Source organism: Neoarius graeffei, chromosome 2 (genome assembly GCF_027579695.1).
Source record: "Neoarius graeffei isolate fNeoGra1 chromosome 2, fNeoGra1.pri, whole genome shotgun sequence".
Classification (NCBI taxonomy): Eukaryota; Metazoa; Chordata; class Actinopteri; order Siluriformes; family Ariidae; genus Neoarius; species Neoarius graeffei.
Genome location: NC_083570.1, coordinates 25,929,695 through 25,956,948, shown reverse-complemented (window position 1 = coordinate 25,956,948; position 27,254 = coordinate 25,929,695). Strand labels below are relative to the sequence as shown.

General features: G+C 39.7%; 1 protein-coding gene across 5 annotated transcripts in view; it reads right to left on the bottom strand.

Moving 5' to 3' along the window:
* Nucleotides 1-27,254, bottom strand: part of myo6a (myosin VIa) — a 249,236-nt gene that overhangs the window by 86,716 nt on the left and 135,266 nt on the right. For all 5 annotated transcript variants that reach the window (XM_060914031.1, XM_060914027.1, XM_060914026.1 and 2 more), the window contains 8 exons: nt 25,373-25,464; nt 23,772-23,844; nt 22,213-22,340; nt 21,674-21,769; nt 19,579-19,749; nt 12,585-12,623; nt 12,289-12,382; nt 3,803-3,933 (listed from right to left, as the gene is read on the bottom strand). In XM_060914031.1, the coding sequence (XP_060770014.1) occupies nt 3,803-3,933; nt 12,289-12,382; nt 12,585-12,623; nt 19,579-19,749; nt 21,674-21,769; nt 22,213-22,340; nt 23,772-23,844; nt 25,373-25,464 (824 nt within the window). The remainder of the gene's footprint in view (nt 1-3,802; nt 3,934-12,288; nt 12,383-12,584; nt 12,624-19,578; nt 19,750-21,673; nt 21,770-22,212; nt 22,341-23,771; nt 23,845-25,372; nt 25,465-27,254) is intronic.

Here is a 27,254-nt window from a genome sequence, read left to right as displayed (position 1 = left end):
ACGTGGACAAGCCAGAAGGCTATTGGAAAAAAGTTTTGTGGATGGATGAGACCAAAACAGAACTTTTTGGTTTAAATGAGAAGCGTTCTGTTTGAAGAAAGGAAAACACTGCATTCCAGCACAAGAACCTTATCCCATCTGTGAAACATGGTGGTGGTAATACAACCCCGATTCCAAAAAAGTTGGGACAAAGTACAAATTGTAAATAAAAACGGAATGCAATAATTTACAAAAACTGATATTGTAGTCACAATAGAACAGACAACATATCAAATGTCGAAAGTGAGACATTTTGAAATTTCATGCCAAATACTGGCTCATTTGAAATTTCATGACAGCAACATCTCAAAAAAGTTGGGACAGGGCAGTAAGAGGCTGGAAAAGTTAAAAGGTACAAAAAAGGAACAGCTGGAGGACCAAATTACAACTCATTAGGTCAATTGGCAATAGGTCATTAACATGACTGGGTATAAAAAGAGCATCTTGGCGTGGCAGCGGCTCTCAGAAGTAAAGATGGGAAGAGGATCACCAATCCCCCTAATTCTGCACCGACAAATAGTGGAGCAATATCAGAAAGGAGTTCGACAGTGTAAAACTGCAAAAAGAGTTCAAACATAATCATCTACAGTGCATAAAATCATCAAAAGATTCAGAGAATCTGGAAGAATGTGTGTGTAAGAGTCAAGGCCGGAAAACCATACTGGGTGCCTATGATCTTCGGGCCCTTAGACGGCACTGCATCACATTCAGGCATGCTTCTGTATTGGAAATCACAAAATGGGCTCAGGAATATTTCCAGAGAACATTATCTGTGAACACAATTCACCGTGCCATCCGCCGTTGTCAGCTAAAACTCTATAGTTCAAAGAAGTGGCCGTATCTAAACATGATCCAGAAGTGCAGACATCTTCTCTGGGCCAAGACTCATTTAAAATGGACTATGGCAAAGTGGAAAACTGTTCTGTGGTCAGACGAATCAAAATTTGAAGTTCTTTATGGAAATCAGGGACGCTGTGTCATTCGGACTAAAGAGGAGACGGACGACCCAAGTTGTTATCAGCGCTCACTTCAGAAGCCTGCATCTCTGATGCTACCGTATGGGGTTGCATTAGTGCATGTGGCATGGGCAGCTTGCACATCTGGAAAGACACCATCAATGCTGAAAGGTATATCCAGGTTCTAGAGCAACATATGCTCCCATCCAGACAACGTCTCTTTCAGGGAAGACCTTGCATTTTCCAACATGACAATGCCAAACCACATACTGCATCAATTACAGCATCATGGCTGCGTAGAAGAAGGGTCCGGGGACTGAACTGGCTAGCCTGCAGTCCAGATCTTTCACCCATAGAAAACATTTGGCATATCATAAAACGGAAGATATGACAAAAAAGACCTAAGACAGTTGAGCAACTAGAATCCTACATTAGACAAGAATGGGTTAACATTCCTATCCCTAAACTTGAGCAACTTGTCTCCTCAGTCCCCAGACGTTTCCAGACTGTTGTAAAGAGAAAAGGGGATGTCTCACAGTGGTAAACATGGCCTTGTCCCAATTTTGAGATGTGTTATGAAAAAAAAAAATCACCTAATTTTTCTCTTTAAATGATGCATCTTCTCAGTTTAAACATTTGATATGCCATCTACAGTATGTTCTATTCTGAATAAAATATGGAATTTTGAAACTTCCACATCATTGCATTCCGTTTTTATTTACAATTTGTACTTTGTCCCAACTTTTTTGAAATCGGGGTTGTAGTATCATGCTTTGGGCCTGTTTTGCTGCATATGGGCCAGGATGGCTTGCCATCATTGATGGAACAACAAATTCTGAATTATACCAGCGAATTCTGAAGGAAAATGTCAGGACATCTGTCCCTGAACTGAATCTCAAGAGAAGGTGGGTCATGCAGCAAGACAACGACCCTAAGCACACAAGTCGTTCTACCAAAGAATGGTTAAAGAAGAATAAAAGTTAATGTCAATGGCCAAGTCAAAGTCCTGACCTTAATCCAGTTGAAATGTTGTGGAAGGACCTGAATCAGGGGGAAGAGCCTTTTCTTACAAAGCCCCACAGTTATGGAACAGCCTTCCAAGTAGTGTTCGGGAATCAGACACAGTCTCAGCGTTTAAGTCTAGGCTGAAAACATATCTGTTTAGTCAAGCCTTTTGTTAATGGTGTTTATGAGGTAAAGGTATAGATCTGGAGGGTCCTCAGACAGAGTGTTCTGGTAAACTGGGATGTATGTATGCTGTCAGTCCCCCACTCGCTTGCTCAGTCGAATTTGTTGACGGTGTAGTGGCTGACTGCTTTATGTCCCGGGGCTCCCTCATGCCTGTGTTACCTTCTGGCTCTCCCCTTTTAGTTATGCTGTCATAATTAGTTGCCGGAGTCCCTGCTTGTACTCAGTGTAATATGTATACTGTTCCTACTTATTGACATTGGGCATACCCAACAACCTGTGTTTTCTCGCTCTTCTCCCCCCAAATATGTCCCTCCGAGTTCCATGCCGGTCCTGGGATCGAGATGCTGACCTCTTCTGCTCCTCAGACCTGCCTGATCCATCCTGGTGCCCTGTGTCTGGTTGGAGTCTCATCACATCGCTCCTGTGGAGGGCGGCCCCATGTGGACAGTTGGGGGTCGCGCCTGGAGAACGCTCTGTACTCTTGCAGTGGTGCTTCTGTGGCTGGGGACTGCAGTTGACTTGCTGACTTTGGGACTACAGTTGTCATGAACGTTTTTGCGCTCTGGTTTCCATCGGTGGGGGGATTTATAGCATCAACGAAGCTGACTTTGTTAGGACTGTTAATGTTATAGTCATGTCTGTTGTTGCCCAGATGGGGATGAGAGCCTTTTTGAGTCCCTTCCTCATGTCATCTAAGGGAGTTTTTCCTTGCCACCGTCGCCACAGGCGTGCTCATTGGGGATAGATTAGGGATAAAATTAGTTCATATTTTAAAGTTGTTCAAATTCTGTAAAGCTGCTTTGCAACAGTGTTTATTGTTAAAAGCACTATACAAATAAACTTGACTTGACCTGAAGCAAACAGTTCATATGAGGAAACCCACTAACATCCCAGAGCTGAAGCTGTTCTGTACAGAGGAATGGGCTAAAATTCCTCCAAGCCGGTGTGCAGGACTGATCAACAGTTACCGGAAACGTTTAGTTGCAGTTATTGCTGCACAAGGGGGTCACACCAGATAATGAAAGCAAAGGTTTGCATACTTTTGCCACTCACAGATATGTAATATTGGATCATTTTCCTCAATAAATAAATGACCAAGTATAATATTTTTGTCTCATTTGTTTAACTGGGTTCTCTTTATCTACTTTTAGGACTTGTGTGAAAATCTGATGTTTTAGGTCATATTTATGTAGAAATATAGAAAATTCTAAAGGGTTCACAAACTTTCAAGCACCACTGTACAGCAATTTAACTGAATTTGTTTGAGGCATGTTTTACAAAGCCAGAATGTTTAGCTGTTAAACAAAAATCATTTTAGGTCATATCTGAATTATTATTTTTGCTCCAAAGTAAAAAATCTCAGTAGAGTCCATATTTTGTCAGGGGTGGTAATCAAATTTAATTTGTGATCCAAACTAATATTTGAAACAACTTAATAATTTAATATTTTAACTCTAACAGCTACACCTGCTCCAGTAACAGCTCCACTCCAACCACAGAAGCCCCTCAGATGGAGATGTTTAGAACCTAATCCCAAAGTAAATACACTTGTTTTTTTCTTTTTTGCAACAGTCCAGCACAGAAAGTAAAGCTGTATTTAAAAACTTGTATGTGACCTTGCAGAAAAGCCGGGGGTCCAGGCGGGTGAGTTTGGGGGGCATGTACTGCTTGTACATGTTGTAGAGCTCGTGGAAGGGAGCACGGGACGGGAAGCCACCCTGCATCAAGTCCAGAACTGACACCATCCCTACAACAGAAATTTAAAATCAGGAAAAATTGATGGAGTACATAAAACTGAACTCGACTGATTTTATTTGGGTTCTGAGGTCAGCCCAAGACAGAAATACAAAGGTTGGCGATACCTGACTACAGCCGTCAATAGAGCGGACCACTAAAATGGCACACCAGTTTATTGACCACTTTCATCAATAAAAGTCCTTTGTGACCTGAATTCAATCAAGCTCTCCATTCAATACACATCACTCATGTGGATGAGACTATATTTAGCATTCTAAATATGTAAGCCCTAACATGCAAATATGCCTGAAGGTTCGCAGGTCATCATAAACCATAGGCGCTAAAGAAGGCAATTGGACTTGCTTGAAATCCTTGAAGACGTTTCACCTCTCATCTGAACCAAAGAAGCCTTTCAGATGAGACGTGAAACGTCTTCAAGGATTTCAAGCAAGTCCAGTTGCCTTCTTTAGCACCTACAGTTCCTAATGTGCAAAGCAAACAAACCTTGAAAATTTTTTTATTAAATATAGATTGAACCTGATATTAAGCATGTAATGATTTACCTAATTCACAATTGGAGTCAATTCAATTTAGGATATTGGGTCCATGATTAATTATCTCTAGCTGCTTTATCCTGTTCTACAGGGTCGCAGGCAAGCTACACACACACACACACACACACACACACACACACAGGCATGCAAAAGTTTGGGCACCCTTGCTGAAAATGTCTGTTACTGTGAATAGTTAAGTGAGCAGAAAGGCATAAAGGTAAAAGACGAGACATTTCTTTTCAGCGTTTTCTGCAAAATTTGTGTATTATTTTTGTTTTGTACAATTGGAGAGTGAAAAAAAAGGAACACCATGCGAAAGTTTGGGCATCCCAATACATTTGAGTTCACAGGTAACTTTTACCAAGGTTCCAGACCTTAATAAGCTTATTGAGCTGTGGCTTGTTCAAATTCTTCATTAGGAAAGGTCAGATGATGCAGATTTCAAAGCTGTATAAATTCTCTGACTCCTCAAACTTGTCCCTAAAATCAACAGCCATGGGCTCCTCTCAGCAACTCCCTCGCATTCTGAATAATAAAATAACTGATGCTCACAAAACAGAAGAAGGCTACAAGAACGTAGCAAAGTGTTTTCAGGTAGCTGTTTCCTCAGATTTTCATGTTATTAAGAAATGGCAGTTGACAGAAACAATGGAGATCAAGGTGAGGTCTGGAAGATGAAGAAAACTTTCTGAAAGAACTGCTCGTTGGATTGCTAGAAAGGCAAATAAAAACTCTTGTTTGACTGCAAAAGACCTTCAGAAAGATTTAGCAGACCCTGGAGTGGTGGTGCACTGTTCTACTATGCAGCAACACCTGAACAAATATGACCTTCATGGGAGAGTCATCAGAAGAAAATCTTTCCTGTGCCTGAGCCACAAAATTCAGTGTGTGAAGTTTGCAAATGAACATCTAAGCAAGCCAGATGCATTTTGGAAACAAGTCCTGTGGACTGATGAAATCAAAATAGAACTTTTTGGCCACAATGTGCAAAGGTATGTTTGGAGAAAAAAGGGTGCCAAATTCCAGGAAAAGAACACCTCTCCAACTCTGAAGCATGGGTGTGGATCGATCATGCTTTGGTGTTGTGTTGCAGCCAGTGGCACAGGGCACATTTCATTGGTCGAGGGAAGCATGGATTCAAATAAATACCAGCAAACTCTGGAAGCAAACATCACACCATCTGTGAAAAAGAGTTGAAGTTAAAAAGAGGATGGGTCCTAAAATAAGACGATGATCCAAAACACACCTCAAAATCTACAATGAAATACCTCAAGAGGCACAAGCTGAAGGTTTTGCCATGGCCCTCACAGTCCCCTGGCCTAAACATCATTGAAAATCTGTGGATAGATCTCAAAAGAGCAGTGCATGCAAGACAGCCCAAGAAACTTGTACAACTGGATGCCTTTTGCAAGGACGAATATCCCCCAAGTAAGAACTGAAAGATTATTAGCTGGCTACAAAAAGTGTTTACAAGCTGTGATGCTTGCCAAAGGGGGTGTTACTAAGTACTGACCATGGCAGGTGCCCAAACTTTTGCTTCAGGTCCTTTTCATTTTTTTTGTATTTTAGACCAGTAAATGATGGAAATGCATTATATAAAATGAAGAGAATTTTATAACAAAAAAGCAACATTTATTTCCCTATTCTTTAGCAACTTAAATATTCCTTTTGTTAAATAAAATGTTTCATTTCTTAATAACCAACAATAATTATTTACTCACATTTATAAAGGCTGGAGTAAAATATAATAACCTATTAACTATTCATTTTATTAAAAATGAAAACAATAACGAATAGGGCTTTTCTTAATTTTTATGAACGTTTGCAGCCCATTCACGCCTCGGAGCCAAAGGTGACTGTGCCTTTTCTGTTGCTGCCTCCAGATTTTGGAACCATCTCCCATTTCACATCAGATCCTGTCCCACCATTGATAGTTTTAAATCGAATTTAAACACCCACCTTTTTCCTCTTGCTTTTAGGGTCTAAGGTTTTTAAATGGTATTATTAAGTCCACTCCCCATACACTTTGCTTTTATTCTATCTTACAGTAACTTTATTTTATTATAATTTATATGGCCTATTTAACTTCTGTATTTTATTATTATTCTGTTCCTCTAACATTTTTTTTCTTATCCTTGTCTTGTACTTCTGTATTGATAGTATTGAACTTCTTGCTTTTTATTAACCCATTTATCTCCTTGTTCTTCAAATGTATTCTTGCATTGTCCATTTTAATTATATCAACTGTAAAGCACTTTAGGTCAACTCCTATTGTTTTTAAATGTGCTATACAAATAAAGTGATTTGATTTGCACTCTTCTTTAGCTTTCAGCAGTTTAAAAAAATTGCAGAATAGCTCTTTCACATTTTAGATCTGCTTTTTGTACGTTTTCACGGTATTAGAGATGTATTACTTCCGCCTACGGTGAAGTCATGTGCGTTCCTACTATACCCTCTGCTGTCTAAACCCCACAATTACAGCGAGGAAAACCTCAGATTATGCAGCCTGATAATCATGATTAATTTTATTTCATTGATTTGGATCATCAATTTGTATTGCGATATATGGTCATCACATGATGTATCGGAACATGCCCATTTGTCATTATTGAGTTTTTCAAGCTCTCGGACACATCCATCAGAGCCTCAAGACTCATCATGTTCCAACAATGCCTCAAAGCAGACCTACTAATCTACCAAGAGCTCCCAAGGACTAGCACACAGTTACACTTGCAATGTGAGGTAAAAAAAAAAAGGTTCCCAGTTCACACTCTTATGTTGACAATATTTGGTAGATATGCGCCCGAATCTGAAATGTGCTTTCTGGCTGCCTCAAGCTGCAAATTATATCTCCCAAAATGATAAAAGAAGCTTTTGAACATTTTAAAATCATCTCACAACAGATGAATACCTGACTGATGCTTCAACAGATATGTTGAAGCATCAGTCAGGATGTTAACAGAGCTCATTTAAATGGAATTTTAAATTGAATCAATATCAACACGCACCATCTATGCATTTATATCATACAGGACCTCCGTGAGAAAACTGAAAATTAAAAACTAGCTTCTGGGCTTACAGAAATTTCCGTGCACAGAATGAGGGCTATTGTGCAGATAATAATGCTTTAGACCAGCATACCAACTTTGATGCTAAAGATGTCTTTTTTATTTATTTATTTTAGGGCTGTCAAACGATTAAAAAAAAATTAATCGCGATTAATCAGAATTTCATATAGTTAATCGCGATTAATCGCATTTTTTTAAATCTATGTAAATGAATAAGGCTTTTAAAGTGAAATGTTACAATTAAAATGGTGAACACATTTTATGCTAAAAGTACTTGTTAAAAACTGCTGGGACAAGAGAAAATGGTAAGGGAGTTTATTCACTCACATACTAGGCAGTACTGAACATACAAAACACAAAATTGGATTTTGTGATCGATTAGGGAGCTGTAGTCTCAAATATAAAACATGTAGTCACATACTACTGTGTCTCAGTTCAGACATGTGTGACAAAAGAAAATAAAAATGAAATAAAACTTCAATTGTGCTGGAGTTGTATTCAGTCACAGCCTATAGGACTTCACAGTACTGTGCAAACAAAAATAAATTGCAGTTGGACTTCAATAAAGACATTTAGTGTCATATCACAGTGCTACAGCATACTGAAATCTCACTTTGCAAAAGTATAAGTGCATACCAAAACCAACTCAAATCACCATAGACATATTATAAACATAGACGCCGCATTGAGCTGGTGGCCCCATTGCTGGGATACGTCAGAGTGTCCGCCATATTGGATGTGGCAAATCTTCCCCGTAAACCAATGCAAGTAAATGGACTGAACTTCATAAAGCCCCTTTCTACAATAATATTTAATTCGATGCCTTTTATTCACCCATTAACACACACACACACACACACACACACACACACACATATATTTGGGAAACAAACAGGCATCAAAACAACACATAACTTTTAATGGTGATGGTTATAAACATACATGTCAACCTTTGGTCAATCAAACCTGTATAACCAACCTCCAAAATCCGTATTTCCCTTATAAAATCCGTATAAGATGCAAATTAAAATAATTTACCTAAAATTTGAATGATAATTAACAATGATGTATCCCAGTTACTTTTTATTCAATATTAATAACAAACCTTCAGAATGAATACAAAGCTCCAATGTTTGACAAAAACACAAAGTGTTATCAGCGTAGTTACGAAGGAAATACTTCGTTGTTTGGAGACAGGTTTCACCGAGCGGCTATTATGCGCGAGACTTCATATTAGCCACAAAGTCAGGAAAATCTGTTCGTAATATTACGTTATAATGACCAAATACAATGAAAAGTATTTTTCCAGTCTCACCTGTGAAAGGTAATCCCATGTGATCTCGTTTGGACGGTAAACCTGTTGGGACAGGGATGACGTACGATTCTACGCAGAAGGCGGTGTCTATGTTTATATGTCTATGCTCAATCACACTCTACTTTTGAAATGAAACTTCCCGTTTAACAGACCTTTCTCCATCACTCACACTTACTCTTATTGAAGCAGTGCGCGACAAGCCTCAACAGGAACTACGGGTGACTCGCAGGGCCAAATTAGAATTTGCGTTAACGGCACTATTTTTTAAAATCACGATAAATTGAGATCGCGTTAACGTGTTATTATCGCGTTAACTTCGACAGCCCTAATTTATTATTATTTTTTTTTACAAGATTCAAGATTCATTGAGACCTGTGCGAGACATCGTAGGATGGAAGTAAAACGTACAGCGGAAATCAAACCCTGTGTCCAAAATCGCTCACTTGTTCACGACTCCCTATATAAAGAATTACTATATAGAGGACAAAATAATGAGCTCATTGGTAAAATGAAAAGACCGCTTTCAGACACTACTCCATCGCACTGGTATTCACGTCATTACTGTCACACAATTAAAACATGCCAGATCAGTCGGCTGGTGGGTTTTCAAAATAAACACATACATGTAATTTTGTGATAAATACATATCACAAATGTATTTCCCACATTAATCAATACAAAGTACCTGCATCTTTCAGTTCTTTTTTAAATCAAGGCTGAATACTTTTTTCTTTGCCGCTGCCTTTTATTAAATCAAATTTGAGACTTTTAATTTGATTTTTCAGCGCGACCACAATGCATGATGGGGTATATTGCTTTGGTTAGTGACCATCGTTGTACACTACTTTTTGTGATGCACTGTGGGATACTTTGAGTGCACTATATAGGATGTAATAATCCTCACTATCGTTTCGGACAGCACTACATAAAGGCGTCCCCGCTATAAAGTGCCCTATATACTGAGTAGGAGTGATTTCAGACACGGGGGAAAATGACCTACATCTGCCAACGTTGTCAAAAGACGCGCGCGCCGTCTTTCGAATGCTGATGTAATCAAGTCAGAAGTTTTGCTTGTTTTAATAACAAATCAGGAAAGTTTAAAAAAAAAAGTAGGCAGTAATCATCATTTAAACTCGTTTTTGTGCAATATTTAATTTGGAAAAGAGTTTTCAAAATGGCGGCACTGACACCTGGCTGACACTTCACGTTTCGAAGTCTCTTACAAGTCTCGTGAAGATCGCGCAGATAAGTGACGCCTGCCATGGACCAAACGAACTAAATTCAACATGGATAAAAACCAAATAGGTCGATAAGTTTAATATTTAATTGCAATTAGTTGCCAGTAAGAGTCACAATATAAGGTTACTAAAACCAAAAACGTAATTGAATAACATGTTAAGAAATAAAGCAAATTTAAAAATGACTTCAGTTCCCCTTTAAAGCACGCAACTGGAAAGGAGGTCCTTGTGACAGACTATAGCATTACAATTTCACTTTGTAGGAACTAATGCCGCTTTTCCACTACAAACGCGGCTGAGCCGTGCCGTGCTGAGTCGAGCTGAGCGGGGCTGTTGGAGTTGCATTTCGACTACAACCGCGCTGAACCGTGCTGGCTGGAAGTGGGTGGACACATTGGGTGGAGTTAGCGAAAGTGGGTGGACGTCACGTGATGTCGTTAAGCAGCGCAAACAGTGACATCAGTGAGCTTTTAAGCCGTAGTCTCACGACCCGGATAGTAAACAATAAACATGGAGGACATGGAGTCGTTAGTGTTGCTGGTCTTGGTGCTGTGGCTTGTTGTCACCGACAACGCCAACAGATACTAGCAAGAGCGTATAGATGAGGCGAGGCGCATAAGGCTTCAGAAATTCTCGTAATTCGTAATTCTTCTTCTTCCGGGTTTACGGTGTTTACAGATCCCAGCGTGCTCGCGGGGCGTGTGTGGGCATGTGAGGACACTCCTCCTCACCAATCAGTGCACAGGGGAGTGTCTGCTCACGCCCCCAGCCTCACTCGGCTCGCTTTGGCTCGCTTCAGCCCCACTCCAAAACGGTGCGAGTTTTAGGGGCTAAGCAGAGCTGAAGCGAGCCGAGTCGTGCTGTTTTTTGGTAGTCGAAACGCGAGCCGTGTCGGGCTGAAGTGAGCTGAAAAAGGGTAGTGGAAAAGGGCCATAAGAGGCCCAAACATGTTCCAGCATGACAATGCCCCTGTGAACAAAGCAAGCTTCATTAACAAAGCACTTGCCAGGGTTGAAGAAGAACTTCTTGAAGTGTCCTGTACAGAACCCTGACCTCAACCCTACTGAACATCTTTGGGCCGTTTTGGAAAGCCGACTGCATCCCAGGCCTTCCTCACCCAACATCACTAAAGCTGTTTTTACAGAGGGAGCGGGAACAAGTAGTACCTGGAACAAGTTGAGCCCACCTTCCTTTGTATTTACACGCTCACTCCTCAGCAATGGCAAACCCGAGGTTAGACAGGTAAACATAAGTGTGCATGCACAAATCAGTGATCAGAAATTTGTTTTTAACTTGCTTTATTGTCCTCTCGCTGCTTGTTTCTGTTTAAATGTTTGGTGATTCAGCGGTAAATTGGCTCATTGCGGCCCAATTTCTCCAAATCCAACTAGGTATCTGCATCTCCCCACAACTGGATGAGGGTAAGAGCAAATTCTTTAGTCCAGTTATCACTGTAATTGGCTTGGGAAATCACTTGACTCCATCATTTAAAGGCGGAGAACTTTGACAAGGAAAAGCACTACAGAAGAATGGACCATTGAATTTGTCGTGACGGGATCTTGTCCAGATGATAAATGACCCGAATGAATGCTACCGCACAAGTGTAAGCCCTCCTACTTGCCACCGATTGTGTTTAGATAGTAAGCAGGAACAAGTTGCACCCGGAATATGATGTACCGGAACAAGTTGTGCCCACTGGTGTCAAATTGTCCCAGAACAAATCATGTTTAGAAGGGCAGTTGCGCCAGAGCAGCTTGTTCCAGGAACAACTCGTTCCAGTGCAAATGCCCATGTAAAAGCAGCTTAATGCTCTTGGGGCTGAATGAGCACAAATCTCCACAGCCATACTCAATCATGCTCCAGTGGAAAGTCTTTCCAGAAGAATGCAGGTTACTGTAAGAGCAAAAAGGGGAATAAATCTGGAATAGGAACGTTCAATAAGCACATTGTGAACCAACATTTGTCCAAATACTTTTGACCATATATCGTACACCATATAGCTAAGTTTCATTTCCATATGTGATATATTCTCCATGACCACACTGTCTTCATACTAGCTTCGGTCTGTTTCATAGCTTCTGAACTGCTTGTATTGGATTGTAAAAAGTATTCTAGTTTCTCTAAAGATCAGCTGCAAAATGCAGGCAAAAATGGTTTACACTAGCGTGTGAAATATGCAGAAGCACTAACCTGAACACTGGAGCTGCGACAAGATCTGCGAGCCTTCAAATCGGTGGCTCACCATCTTCAAGTTGGGCTTCACACAGCGGATAAAACCAGAGCCCTGAAATCATAAGTCATAAATGAAACTAAAATTAAAACCAAAAATTCTATCAGCCTCCTCTGAGACCACTTACAATAGGTCAGATCTATTAGAAATGTAACCACAGCAGAAGGCTCACAGATGGTGGACCTTAATAACAGATCATGCTAATAGGTTTATGCTCGTTTGAGTGTAACTGGAGTGTTCTTGATTTGATAATTACCGTGCTGCGGAGCTTGTCTAGCAGGATGTTCAGCTGGGTCTGTTCGGATCAAAGATGGAGAACGGAATTAGTGACAATGAGTCAAACATCCATTACATTCGCCAACTTGCTTTGCGTGTTTTCGCTTCTAAAAGCCTTGGGTATTTTACTCCTCCAGCAGGAACATGTCAAGGGTTCACAGAGTCTTGATGCTTCAAGCCAAAAAATATATACACACACAAAGGTAACAGAAAGATGGATGGATGGATGGATGGATGGATGGATGGATGGATGGATGGATGGATGGATGGATGGATGGATGGATGGATGGATGGATGGATGGATGGATGGATGGATGGATGGATGGATGGATGGATGGATGGATGGATGGATGGATGGAAGAGCAAAAGAAAGAAAGCACAAAAGAGAAAGAAAGAACAAAAGAAAGAAAGTGCAAAAGAAAGAAAAAGAAAGCTTTTCTGTACGTCTGTTTAACAACATGCAGGAGGCCTAGCGATGGCCTAGAGATGCACAGAGCATGTGACCAGAGCACTGACAGACACCCAGAGGTGGACAAAGCACCCAACTTCATTACTTAAGTCAAAGTACAGATCCCACTAGTCAAAATGTTACTCCAATACAAGTGAAAGTTGTACAGTACTGAAGTACTTGCTTTTAAAAATACTTAAGTATTAAAAGTACATTTTCTGTCAACGCATCATTGTATTATTGCCACAACGCTTACCAAACCTAATGCCGTTACCAAAGACAGAAATGTGAATTCACAAAATGAACACATGCTGTGCCATAAATGGTGGTTTAACGTTAAGCTAGCTAGCCAGTGAAACTCCACCTGACATGCTAGCAAACTCTTTTCAAACTCAATCATACTGGGTAGCTAACACTACTAGAAAGAGAAAATTCTACATTCTGTTTACTTGGCAAGATTATGCTAAAACATTTCTGAAAGCACTTCAGATAAGTTAACATTATTCATGTTAGCACAACTCCGTTTTTACATGCTAACTAACAGTGTCCAAGTTAACTAGCTATGTGTAAACGTTAGTCGTGGACAAGGCTACAGCAACTTGGCGGGAAAATCCATAGAAAGTCATTTGACAAACCAGACTGCATAGGAATTGTAACGTCATCACTAGCTCTAAAAGCACAGACAACTTCGTTGCAAGCTTTCTCTTGGAATAAAACATTTATATACCTCAGCTTCCGCAGGTTGGACAGCGAGTTTTCATAAGCTGTGATGTGGTTCGTTTTCGGCAAACAAAGCAAACATTTAAAATGAAATGAATCTTTAATCCTTTCAGAAAACTGAAACATGGGTTCTAGGTAAAGCCATGGGTGCATGCATTCTCCAGAAGAACCGTCTCCTTCCATTCTGCCATCAACTGATTGTGTTCAAATAATGCTACTGAGAAATCATTGAACTTGATTTTATACAGTCTAAGGGCGTGACGTGACCCTAGTGATTACTGATAGTCTGTCTCAGTGTCACCTGGGGGGAAATAATATTTTAGAAAAGAAAAACATTCACTTTCAAAGCTGCTTCATAGTAACGAGGACCTTGATAGAAATGTAGTGGAGTAAAAAGTATATTTGCCTTTCAAATGTAGTGAAGTTAGTCATAAGATTCCAAAAAAAAAAAAAATATTCAAGTAAAAGTACAGATACTCAAAAAAGTGTACTTAAGTACAGTACTCAAGTAAATGTACTTTGTTACTGTCCACCTCTGTGGATACCTGACAGATTACTGCTTTTATTCCACCATCTCCACAGATACTGCATCCAAGGAGACTACAATCATATGCATTTCACTGTACATGGGGGGGGGGAACCAAACAAACAAAAGACACAGGACAGAATCACAGAATCTCTCTCTCTTTTTAGTCTTCATTCTTTTTCTCCATTTTTTTCTTCACCATCTAACTGCGAGACAGGAACTGTCCATTGTGAGCAGCAGGACAAAGAGATCCTCGCTGATCTGGATAATGTGTCACGACTTCAATCTTTTGATCTAATAAAGTCCCACTCCCTAACCCCTGCAATACTCCTTCAAGTCTGCACTTTGGTATCAGAATTTGATAACAGGAAAGGGGTTTGGGGTTGGGCCTGCCTTAATATTTTACGAATTCAAGGAAACACTCTGCTGAGCCTGTCTTTCTGCACTTTGAGAAAAATTAATTCCGTTGCATGAATGATAAAAATAAAAAGACTTAAGAATAGGCTTGGGAGACGCAACAATTGTACTCAATATTACACTGACATTTACTCTGACTGCATTATATTCAGAGATTTTGAATAGGAGCTCCGCAATTTAACACTAGAGTATATTATACATCCAATAAAATGGGAGATGAACCAATATACATGCAAATCTGGAATGGCTTGCACACATGCATCGAACTCTCTGACATGAACCAACACTGCCTGGACGCCCTGCCCCCCCTTTTCTCTCTCACACACGGTATTCAATAAATTCACATGGGCTACCTTGTTTTCTACAAATGTAAAAGCAGCACATTTTGAGTTCATTAATATGAATTAAAATCTACAGTATTGGTGTAACTCAAATTTAGAAAACAGACAAGTATATACAGTATTTAACATCAGTTAAATAGATTCATTAGGGATGCCAGTGAAATAATTTGACGATAAATGATCAACCCAATTGGCCCTTCCAAAAAAGAAAAAAAAAATGGACAAAAAACTTTGACCTAAAAAGATGAAAGGGTGCATTCAATATGGGTAAACCACTGCCTCAGGCAGATGTCCAACAAGACGAGGCACCATTCAAAACTTATCTTTCACTTCCTGTCTTTGATGGCTTCAAATTGCCCCCAGTTGAAGTCATCATTGATGTATCCCCAGTGCTGCCTATTACCCATAAATCTGTGCAGCAGCTCCCTCAGGCAACAGAAAAAAAAAGAATGGTGAACTAAACTTCACAGAAATGTGATTTTGTATACAAATACAAGGTTTGGGGCTTTTTTTTTTTTTTTAGTTTATATTTTTGAAAAGTTACAAAGAAAAACACTGTACTACCATCTTATAACCCTGTGACTGTAATCAAAGAAATTTGATATGATATGGTTTGTGAGACATCCGTTACGCAACTAGCTAACTCTTTGGTTTAGCTACATGGCGTACTGACGTCACGTGACTATAACTGCTATCCTAAAAGGTTGTTCGAAACAAATATCCTTAGATGATACCTTTGAAAGTCCTACCTTATGAGACACCCTTCTGTTTTGAAGGCAGCTTAAATATGAGACAACAAAGTATCAACTCCAACACACGATACTTTTGAAGAAAAAAAAAATTAACCAAGCTTTCTGGGTGGGAGGGATGGATAAACCCTAATCCCACGGTGAATCACTAGAACACTGACAACCAATCATGGATGACTCATGTATGTGGAAGAGGGTAGACAGCAGATTTGTTCTCTCTCCCTCTCTCTTGGCTGAAAAGTCATAAAAATATCTATTGTTTTTCAAGTACTGCTGTTTCACGAGCAGGCAAAAACTAGAACTATTAATGTCTGTAAAGATTCTCAGTCATCCAGGTCATAGCAAACTGTGGGTGGTAAAAGAGAGCAACTGGACTTGCTTGAAGATTCTTGAAGACATTTCACCTCTCATCCGAAAGGCTTTTTCAGTTCTGTCTGACTAATAGCATGCAAGCCATTCCAGAATAGCATGCATGCCATGATACACTTCCACAAACGTGTTATGAAGATCAGACTTTGATAGATCCCTGTTCTTTAAATAAAACAGGGTGCCCACTCACACCTGATCGTCATCCCATTGATTGAAAACACCCGACTCTAATTTCACCTTCAAATTAACTGCTAATCCTAGAGGTTCACATATTTTTGCCACTCACAGATATGTAATATTGGATCATTTTCCTCAATAAATAAATGACCAAGTATAATATTTTTGTCTCATTTGTTTAACTGGGTTCTCTTTATCTATTTTTAGGACTTGCATGAAAGTCTGATGTTTTAGGTCATATTTGTGCAGAAATATAGAAAATTCCAACAGGTTTACAAACTTTCAAGCACCACTGTAGATCAGTGCCAATCCATCATCTTTGTTGGTGTTCCATAAATGGTCTGATTTTTTAAATCTATAGCATTGCAGGAGTAATATTTTAAAAAGCACTAGGTCAAATAAGCCAATCTGTTTGGAGCAATAAATTAAATAGTCTTCTGACTGATGTTACACAGACACATTTAAGCTGAACCTGATTTGATGATGAAGGAAGAGAAGGGGTTGGATGGCTGGATGGAAGGGAAGGGGATAATTGGAGTCTTTTTGACATCAAAAAGGCTGAAAATGGTCTTAATTACATCACAGGACTGTGTGTCATAAAACACAAGAAGTGTCCATGAACTCCAAAGTTCAACAAAGCAACCAGGAAGCACACAAGCAACCAAACTGTTTGGTCATATCTAGGACCGTGCAGGAAATGTTACCCTTATTAAAACGGCAAAAGGAAAGTGAAGACAGTTTACCTTCAGGTCTAAATAGGAATAAGTTAGACCTGTCAAATTTATAAATAATAACCTGTGCTGCACTTCTTTAAATTAGTAACTGCAAAGTTTCACCATTTCACCTGGCTTTAAAAGCCAAACAATTTTTTTTTTTTTTACTGGAACACTGTATCCATCTCGGTTTTGAAGCCCCTAGCAGTCTCTGCCTCTGTGTCTCTCTCGGTCACATTCATCCTTTTGTTCATCATTTCTCTCTAGCCACCTTGTCATATGTCCCAAGAGAAGCATGGAATGGAAAAACTTAGAGAGTGGGAGAAAGAAGAGAAGACAGGAGAATGGATAAAAGGGAAAAAAGGGCAGAGAACCTCCCACCACCACACACAGTAAATATCAACTTCCACTAAGCACTCAGATTCCACATGTACAGTCAAGCCAGAAAGTCTGCACACCCCTTTCACCTTCTCCATGTTTTATTACATTACAGACTTATTCTACAATAGATTGAGATCATTTTTTGTCACAAAATAGCCCATAATAAAGTCAAAAGGAGGTTTTTAGACATTTGTGCCAATTTATTAAAACTCAAAATGTAAAATATCATATGTACACAAGTGTGCACACCCTTTGATATGACACCCAAAAGTGAGCCGAGGTGCATTTTGTTTCCACTGATACTGCTTGAGATGTTTCTATAATTGGAGTCCACCTGTGGTAAATTCAGTTGATTGGACATGATTGGGGATTGCCAACACCTGCCTACATATATAAAGTCCCACAGTTGACAGTGCATGTCAGAGCAAACTCCAAGCCATGGGGTCAAAGGAATTATCTGCAAACCTCAGAAACAGGATTGTGTCAAGGCGTAGATCTGGAGAAGGGTACATAAAAATTGCTGCAGCTTTACATGTCCCAAAGAGCACAGTGGCCACCATCATTAATAAATCGAAGAAGTTTGGAACCACCAAGAATCTTCCTAGACCTAGCCGTCCGGCTAAACTGAGCGATCAGAGAAGACATGCCTTGGCCAGGGAGGTGAGCAGGAACCCGAGGGTCACTCTGACAGAGGTCCAGCGTATCCGTGTGGAGATGGGAGAACCTTTCAGAAGATCAACCATCCAGGCAGCACTCCACAAATCAGGCCTTTATGGTAGAGTGGCCAGACGGAAGCCACTCCTTAGTAAAAGGCACATGACTGCCTGCTTGGAGTTTGCCAAAAGGCACCCAGAGGACTCTCAAACCATGAGAAACAAGATTCTCTGGTCTGATGAAACCAAAATAGAACTTTTTGGCCTAAATACCAAGCGTCACGTCTGGAGGAAACCAAGCACTGCTCATCACCTGGCTAATGCCATCCCTACAGTAAAGCATGGCGGTGGCAGCATCATGATGTGGGGATGTTTTTCAGCAGCGGAAACAGGGCAAATAGTCCTGATAGAGGGAAAGATGAATGCCACTAAGTACACCAAGATCTTGAGGAAAACCTGCTCCAGAGTGCTCTGGACCTCAGACTGGGGCGAAGGCTTACCTTCCAACATGATAATGACCCAAAGCACACAGCCAAGAGAACAAAGGAGTGGCTTCGGAGAAAGTCTGTGAATGTCCTTGAGTGGCCCAGCCAGAGCCCAGACCTGAATCCAATTGATCACTGGTGGAAGAAGCTGAAAATGGCTGTGTACCGATGCTCCCCATCCAACCTGAGGAAGCTTGCAAGGATATGCCAAGAGGAATGGGCAAAAATGTCCAGAAACAAGTGTGCCAAGCTCGTAGCTTCTTTCCCAAGACACCTTGAAGCTGTAATTGCTGCCAAAGCTGCATCAACCAAGTATTAGGCTAAGGGTGTGTATAGATATGTAACCCCTAAATGACCTATTTTTGTCAGTAAAATAAAATTACATATTTTCTAAAAACTTGCTTTCATGTTGTCATTATGGGCTATTTTGCGTAGAATTTTGTGACAAAAAAACGAACTAAGTCTATTGTAGAATAAGTCTGTAATGTAATAAAACGTGGAGAAGGTGAAAGGAGTGTGCAGACTTTCCAGCATAGTGCAGTTATACCTACTATATTCATGTTAACGAATGTGGTTTTTGTCCCTGCCAGCTTCATAGCTGACCTCTTGTATGAAGGTAAAATCCTCCCATTCATGTGATATTTCTTGCTGTATCCCATGAGATTCCAGTTCTGTTCTGGTATTTTGGGTTAGTTGACTATTCTGAACTTGGTACTGTCTCTGAGGTGTCCCATTACTGATATACTCATGAGTACATAATTCCATAGTACAACAGATTTTTTTTTTTTACTGCGTACTCGATTCAAGATTACATAACTGAAACTGATGAAATATCTATGGCATTGGTTTTAATATTCTATGTACTCTATAAAATTCTGTAAAACTCCAGTAGCGCTATATTAATTATGACAATCTTCCCTCAATATATAGTACATAATCTTGCATGTAAATAAACAAAAGCACCACATGTATGAATTTTTTTTTTTTAAGCTAACCTTGAATTTGTTGCCCACGCTGATGAAGCTGAGCTTTCCTGCTTTCTGCTTGATGTCTTTGGAACTGTTGGAGTTCTCAAAGAGCTCGCGTATAAACCGATCCTTTGACTCGCTAATGAGACTCCCCAAGGACATGTGCAGGGCGTCGTTGTTCTTCTCCACAAACATGCTCTGAGACAAGAAGAAATAAACTGTCACTAGAAAGCAGGTGAAAAAAAAATCAAATCGATTTATTTGAACTCCCAACACAACATTACATTCAGTGGTTTTCCACATTAGTTTAAAAAGCAGTTGAGATCAGACGAAGCCCTAGAGAGAAGTACGTACATATTGAGGAAATATACAGCAGAAAATAGGCATGTAATGAGTCACCCAATTCATGATTTGATTTGATTCATAATGCTGGGTTCACGCTTAATTTTTTCAAAAAATATTTTTAATTAAGAAAATTTTATTAACAAAGGAAAAAAAAGAAGCAACATTTATTTTCCTATTCTTTGTCTCTCTCTCGCTATCCATTTAACGTCAATTTCCACTGCTGGTGAGCAGGTTTGATGTTGCATGATATAAACAGTTTCCTCCTCCAAGTTATTCAATCATGGGCACCTGCAACAGTGAGGGCCACTCAATCTCAGGTCTTCAGATAGCGCCTCTCCCTATGAGGGAGGTTTTGGTTTGGCCGTGTTTCTCCCATTTTAGCTACGTGTTGTGTGTTTTTGTGGCATTAGAGCTGTGTTGCTTCCACCTAGAATGAAGACATGTGCATTCCCACCATTTAACATTATTTTGCCATTATACACTCACCAGCCACTTTATTAGGAACACCCATACACCTGCTGTTTTATGCAGTTATCTAATCAGCCAATCCCTTGATAGCAGCATAATGCATAAAATCATGCAGATACAAATCAAGAGCTTCAGTTAACGATCACTTCAAACATCAGAACGGAAAAAATTGTGATTTTTGTGACTTTCACTGTGGAATGGGTGTTGGTGCCAGATGGACTGGTTTGAGTATTTCAGAAACTGCTGATCTCCTGGGGTTTTCTCACACACACACACACACACACCTTTAGAGTTTACACAGAATGGTGCGAAAAACAAAAAACATCAAGTGAGTCAGCGACAGTTCTGTGGGTAGAAATAAACGCCTTGCTAATGAGAGGTCAGAGGAAAATGGCCGGATTGGTTTGAGCTGCCAGGAAGGATATAGTAACTCATAGTAACTCTTTACGACTGTGGTGAGCAGAAAAGCATCTCAGCATGCAACAGCAGAAGAGCACATTGAGTTCCACTCCTGCAGCCAAGAACAGGAATCTTAGAATCAGGAACAAGTTCCTAATAAAGTGGCCGGTGAGTGTATTTTGCTGTCTAAACAAAGCAATTACTGCCAGGAAAAACTAAGCAATTACACAGCCTGATAACGATCGCAATTAATTTTTTTATTTAATTGATTTGAATGATCATAAATTTGTATTGCGATTTATTGTCGCACGATATATACATATCTAGTATAAAAAAATATGAAAGGTTACTAGACTGCTAAAGGAATGTGAAAGCAAAATCCTCCAACTTAAGGATGTGATACCGCATACCGGGATATATATATATATATATATATATATATATATATATATATATATATATATATATCTCAGAGCGCTTCAATTCTCAGATCTGATTGGTCAGTAGGTGTTGAGTAATTTTAATGTACCAACAGTTTCGCAAGGCAAATCACATTTATAATATATTAATTCACTCATTAATAAGCAGGAATTCACAGAGATTTGGCAGACATGATATATGATCCAAATAATCTCGGCCACAAAACTATAATTATTGATATTGTGAAGTTTTCTGTGAGGGGATATTTAACACTTTTTTTTTGGAAAGAGCCTTCAGTGTGAGTGCTTTGTAAAAAGACAGTTACGGTACTTAGTAGCATGAAAATTTCTAAAAAGACGTAGAGAGAAATAGAGTTTATAACTGCTAAAATGTAAACGAGAACAGAAATTTGATCCGCAACATTAAATGTAACTATAAACGGATGATATAAAAAGCATGATGTGGCATGAGTGCGCGAGTGCATGCATACCGTCTCGTAACACACAGCTCCTGCAAAATGTCTGATGATGAACCCTTCATCATCCCTCACGTTCCTGTGCACTGTAAGCTTCGACTTCCTGGGAACCTATGAATTCAGACAGCAGGTTAGCATTTAAAATCACTGCATGTTCATTCACAGGCACAGTTATGCAGGGCAGCTATGATCTGAAGGTTAGAGAAGCAGTCTTGGGCCCAAAGGGTCGATAGTTCAATTCCCGGCAAGAAAGATGTGAGGGGAGTTGAGTGAATGAACAGCACTTTCTGCATCATGGCTAAAGTGCTCTTGAGTCAGGCACCTAACCTCCAACTGCTTTAACATAGCTGACCACTGCTCTGGGTGTGGGTGTGTGCAGAGGAGGAATTTCACTGTGCTTGAGTGTGCATGAGACAAAAATAGAGGCTGCTTCTTCTTCTACATTCATACATGATATTTCCAGCTCCCTGTCCTTAAAAAAAATTCAAGCCAAGATTATTTAGTTCCGGTTCCTGTGTATAATGTGCATGTGTGTTCAACAAACACACACTCACACTTAAGCGGAAGTGATTTTTGTGCTTGCTGTGGACGGTTTCAGTAAAGTGCTGATCGCTTGGCTGAGGTAGACGGTTTTCTTCATCCAAAATGTCCAAGATGCCCACGAGTTTTGACTCTACCAGGTCTGAAAAACACACAAATAACAACGTGTGCATAATGGCAAAAATATTCAAATACCTGACATCTAGATCAGCAGGTCCTAAACTACCCACATGGGGTCACTTGATTTCAATAGGGTCATGAGAGAAACTCAGTCCCTTCAGTTTCCTTTACTTATTTTACAAATTGATACATTATTAGTAATATCAAAATTGTATTTTTTGAGCTAATATTCAGACATGTTTAAATGAATAGGATGCATGTTACTGTAGCCTTCTCAACCATCCTGACCATACCATTCCCATCCATCGACCTCCACTAAAACACCTCAAATCGCATACTTGTGTCCTAATCTAGATTATTATTATGTACTAATATTAACCAATTTTCCTATTAGTTAGTGGGTTTTTTTTAACCCTTCATATCACTTTCAAACCTACAGAAATCTGTTTTTATGTACCAGTGTTCAGGATTTTCTAGATTAGCTAATACTTTTAAAAGTAAGGCCAGAGTTTTTGATTTGAGACAAAGCTCATGACAATAATCATGACAACAGCAGAAAGTTTAAACAGACAGAGCTGGTAAGTGCATTTATCACTGTGAATAAATCCTTAACATTTTACAGTTTTACTTGGAAACCTCACAAACAGGGAAGTTCCGGGTTGAACATGCTGTCTGGTGAATATTAATATTAGAAAAATACTTCAAATTCCAGGATTTTTTTTTTGTGCATTTAGCTACAATTGTGCTGTGTAACCTTAACCTTATTTCAATTAATTCAAACACTAGTTCTTGCAATATTGCAAGAATCTTAAATAGACAACCTGAAGGAAAGAAGAAGCAGTGACAACCTGATTTAAAAAAAAACAAAAACAAAACATGCACTAATTGGAATCAAACCACGCAAGTTTCTCCTTATGTGACAAAAGCACCAAGCACCTCGTATGTCAATAGACAGCTTGCTTTTTCAAATTACACATCCGTAAAACAGCCCACTCAGTCCAAGTACGTGGCCATTATTCAAAACAGACAAGTGATAAATCTCTTGAAGGATAACACACTAGGATACAAAGCACATGAGTTGAATCCATAACTTTCTGGATCAATCAGTGTGCTAGCATTTTCTCCACATAACTAAGGACAATAGTAAGAGAAAATGAATTTCGGAACAGACACTACAGGACGATGGATAGTAGAGGACAGACTCAGAAAAGCAGGAGGATGAAGGCAGTGTTTGATTTAAAAAATAAATAAATAAATAAATAAATAAATACTAGATGCTGACAGTGAATTGATGCCTGACTGGGATGGAGGGGCCCCAGTGAGTACCAAGACAAAAATAAATAAATAAATAAATAAATAAAAATAATTATATATATCCCTACCCCTCTGAACTGATCTTTATTTCATTACCCAAATACTGGTGTGCATGCATGCGCGTTCCAAAGATACACACCTATACAATCTTGATTGTCAACGTATTTCACCTCATTCACTCCCAGTCCCTCTTTCTGATACAGCTCCTGCTCCTGGAAGTCAAACAGATTGAACACACATCAGCGAGTGCCTTAAAAATACATCATTATGCATCATTTCTCTGCATAAACTGAAGGTCTATGGGTTGTTTTTTGTTTGGTGTATATGTATTCCGTCTACCTGTAGAAAAAAAAAAAAAAACTTACGAAAATTTATTTATTTTTTTTTTACTTTGCTACTAAATGAAAAAATGTATTTCATTTCTGATCAAGGAAATCAAAAAATTCCCATCCACACGAAAAAATGTTTGCTGGGGGGGTTTTCCGTTTAAAGGCAACATATGAAAAACTCACATTTTCAGTGCTTGTGCATATATTTGAGTACGTGGAGTGCCTACCAATGCACAAACTCTGAATTAAGGCAATCCAGTCAGTTTCTTATGTTCAGCCTATTCCAGAAAAAATACGTATCTCCTCTCACGGGTTGAGAACTGCCTTTGTGAATTAATATTCATGAGGAAAGTGCTACCTGATTGGCTAAGAGAAGATGGGGGTGGGGTGAGCAGTGGGTCGATTTCAGTTAAAGGAACAGGCATTCAACTCCGCCGTTTTGAACAGGGCTGTTTAGACAGGGCAAGAAGGGAGCTGTTGTGCTTTATACTTGTGGCATTTTAACTAAAGCATGTGCCAGACATTTCATTAAGACCTCAGGGAACTGTGTAAACATGTGGAAAAGGGGTATAACGGGTCACCTTTATTCCATGTGAGCAGGAGTGTAATGATGCGCACAACATTCAGGTGATAATCCAAATGCTGCCATGTACACTGCAGCTGTGATTCTTATGGAAAAAAGAACTCGCAGGGTGTGACGTCGGGCGTTCATGGTGGATGAAGAGTGACACCTTGATTAAAGCCTGCTTCTAAAATTAGTTTTTACAAATCAGCTCTGTTCATCAGACCGTATAGGGGTGCACACTGTGTCCATCTAATCATATTATACAAACTACACAGTATTAAAAATGGATTATTCAGTCATATTTAAGGTCAATTACATTATTAAACTGTTGGGATGGCATACCCTCTGTCCCCGTCAATCACAACGACACTAGTTATTTGTGGCACTTGAGATCGCGCGCGTGTGTGTGTGTGTGTGTGTGTGTGTGAGCAGATAGCGCTTTCCTCTAAGCGAGTTATACCATCCTGTGACCTTGTGAAAAGCTTGTTGGTGAGTGGGAACTGAATAAAACTGAAGTGCGGAGAAAATGGGGTGGGTTATTTTACTTTGTTACTTACAGATGATTAATATTCATAAATAATCATACATTTTCAGGAATAATCATCATCAGACTAAACAGATTAAGGTTTCCATACTTGTGGCTGTTTTCGAAAATATACTGTACCAGTCACCTTCTAATAAAATGTTTTTCCCCCCTTTAGTTTTTATTAATTAAAAATAAATAAATAAATAAATAAATAAATAATAGGACACTTCATGTCTTCAGGTAATGATGGACTGTCGTTTCTCTTTATTACTATTTGATCTCAATTTTTTTTTTTTTTGGGGGGGGGGGGGTCCCCTTACCTCTTTGAGGATGCGCTCATTGAAGAACTGCTGCAGCTTCTCGTTACAGTAGTTGATGCAGAACTGCTCAAAACTGTTGTGCTCAAAATACTCTGAGTAAAACAGAGAGCGAGAGACAGCGAGAGAGAGGATAAAAAATTGAGAATTGAGAAGAGATAAAGCAAGAGAAGAAAGGACAAATGATGTGCAGAGGTCACAGAAAGAGAGGGTAGAGGAAAAAGAAGAGATGAAAGAAGGATGAGAAACAGAGAATGAAAGGGAAAAGAAGAGGAGATGTGTTTAATGCTGGAGTGAGTCTCATTAAATGCCAAGTGTGTTACACTAGGAAATTATTTCTCTGCCTTACTACGAGTCTTGGTGAGGAAATGACCACACACCAGAGGTGAATAAAGTACCCAACTTCATTACTTAAGTCAAAGTACAGATCCTGCTGGTCAAATGTTACTCTGATACAAGTGAAAGTTGTACAGTCAAATTTTTACTTAAGTACTGAAGTACTTGCTTTTAAAAATACTTAAGTATTAAAAGTACATTTGCTGTCAACGCATCGCTGTATTATTGCCATAATGCTTACAAAACCTAATGCCTCTGAAGCAACCTACTGGATTTACTGACTAACTTGTAGAACCTGTAGAATAAACAGCTGGTAGAACATTAAAAAATGAAACAACTGAATTGACAAAAAAGATCCATGGTCCACAAAGCAGCATGGTAAATGTTCTGATACAGCTCTGGCAGTGTCAGAATCATCAATAAGATGTTAGCTAGTTTTTCCTCTTTGGCTACCAGTAAAAAATACATAGTAGCTATAGTAATTGTGCAAGGTCACAAAAGCTGCAATGTTAACATTACCAAAGACAGAAATGTGAATTCACAAAATGAACGCATGCTATGACTTCATGGTGGTTTAAAATTAAGCTAGTTAGTCAGTGACGCTCCACCTGACATGCTAGCAAACGCTTTTCAAACTCAAAATCATATAGGGTAGCCAACGTTACTAGAAAAGAAAGATTTCTATATTTTGTTTATTTCGCAAGATTGTTAAAAAACATTTCTGAAAGCATTTACGTTAATAAATTAACGTTATTCATGTTAGCGTAACTCCATTTGTTTTTACATGCTAACTAATGGCCCTTTTCCACTACCCTTTTTCAGCTCACTTCAGCTCGCTTCAGCTCACTTCAGCCCGACACGGCTCACGTTTCGACTACTGAAGAACAGCACGACTCAGCTCGCTTCAGCCCTGCTCAGCCCCCAAAACTCGCACGGTTTTGGAGTGGGGCTGAAGCAAGCCAAACCGAGCTGAGTGAGGCTAGGGGCATGAGCAGACACTCCCCTGTGCACTGATTGGTGAGGAGGAGTGTCCTCACATGCCCACACATGCCCCGCGAGCATGCTGGGATCTGTAAACACCGTAAACCCGGAAGAAGGAGAATTACGAACTACGAGAATTATGAAGCCTTATGCGCCTCGCCTCATCTATACGCTCTTGCCAGTATCTGTTGGCGTTGTCGGTGACAACAAGCCACAGCACCAAGACCAGCAACACTAACGACTCCATGTCCTCCATGTTTATTGTTTACTCTTGGTTGTGAGACTACCGCTTAAAAGCTCACTGATGTCACTGTTTGCGCCGCCTAACGACATCACCTGACATCCACCCACTTTCGCTAACTCCACCCAATGTGTCCACCCACTTCCAGCCAGCACGGTTCAGCGCGGTTGTAGTCGAAATGCAACTCCAACAGCCCCGCTCAGCTCGACTCAGCACGGCATGGCTCAGCCCAACTCAGCCGCGTTGGTAGTGGAAAAGCGGCATAACAGTATCCAAGTTAACTAGCTATGTGTTAACATTAGCCGTGGACAAGGCTACGGCAACTTG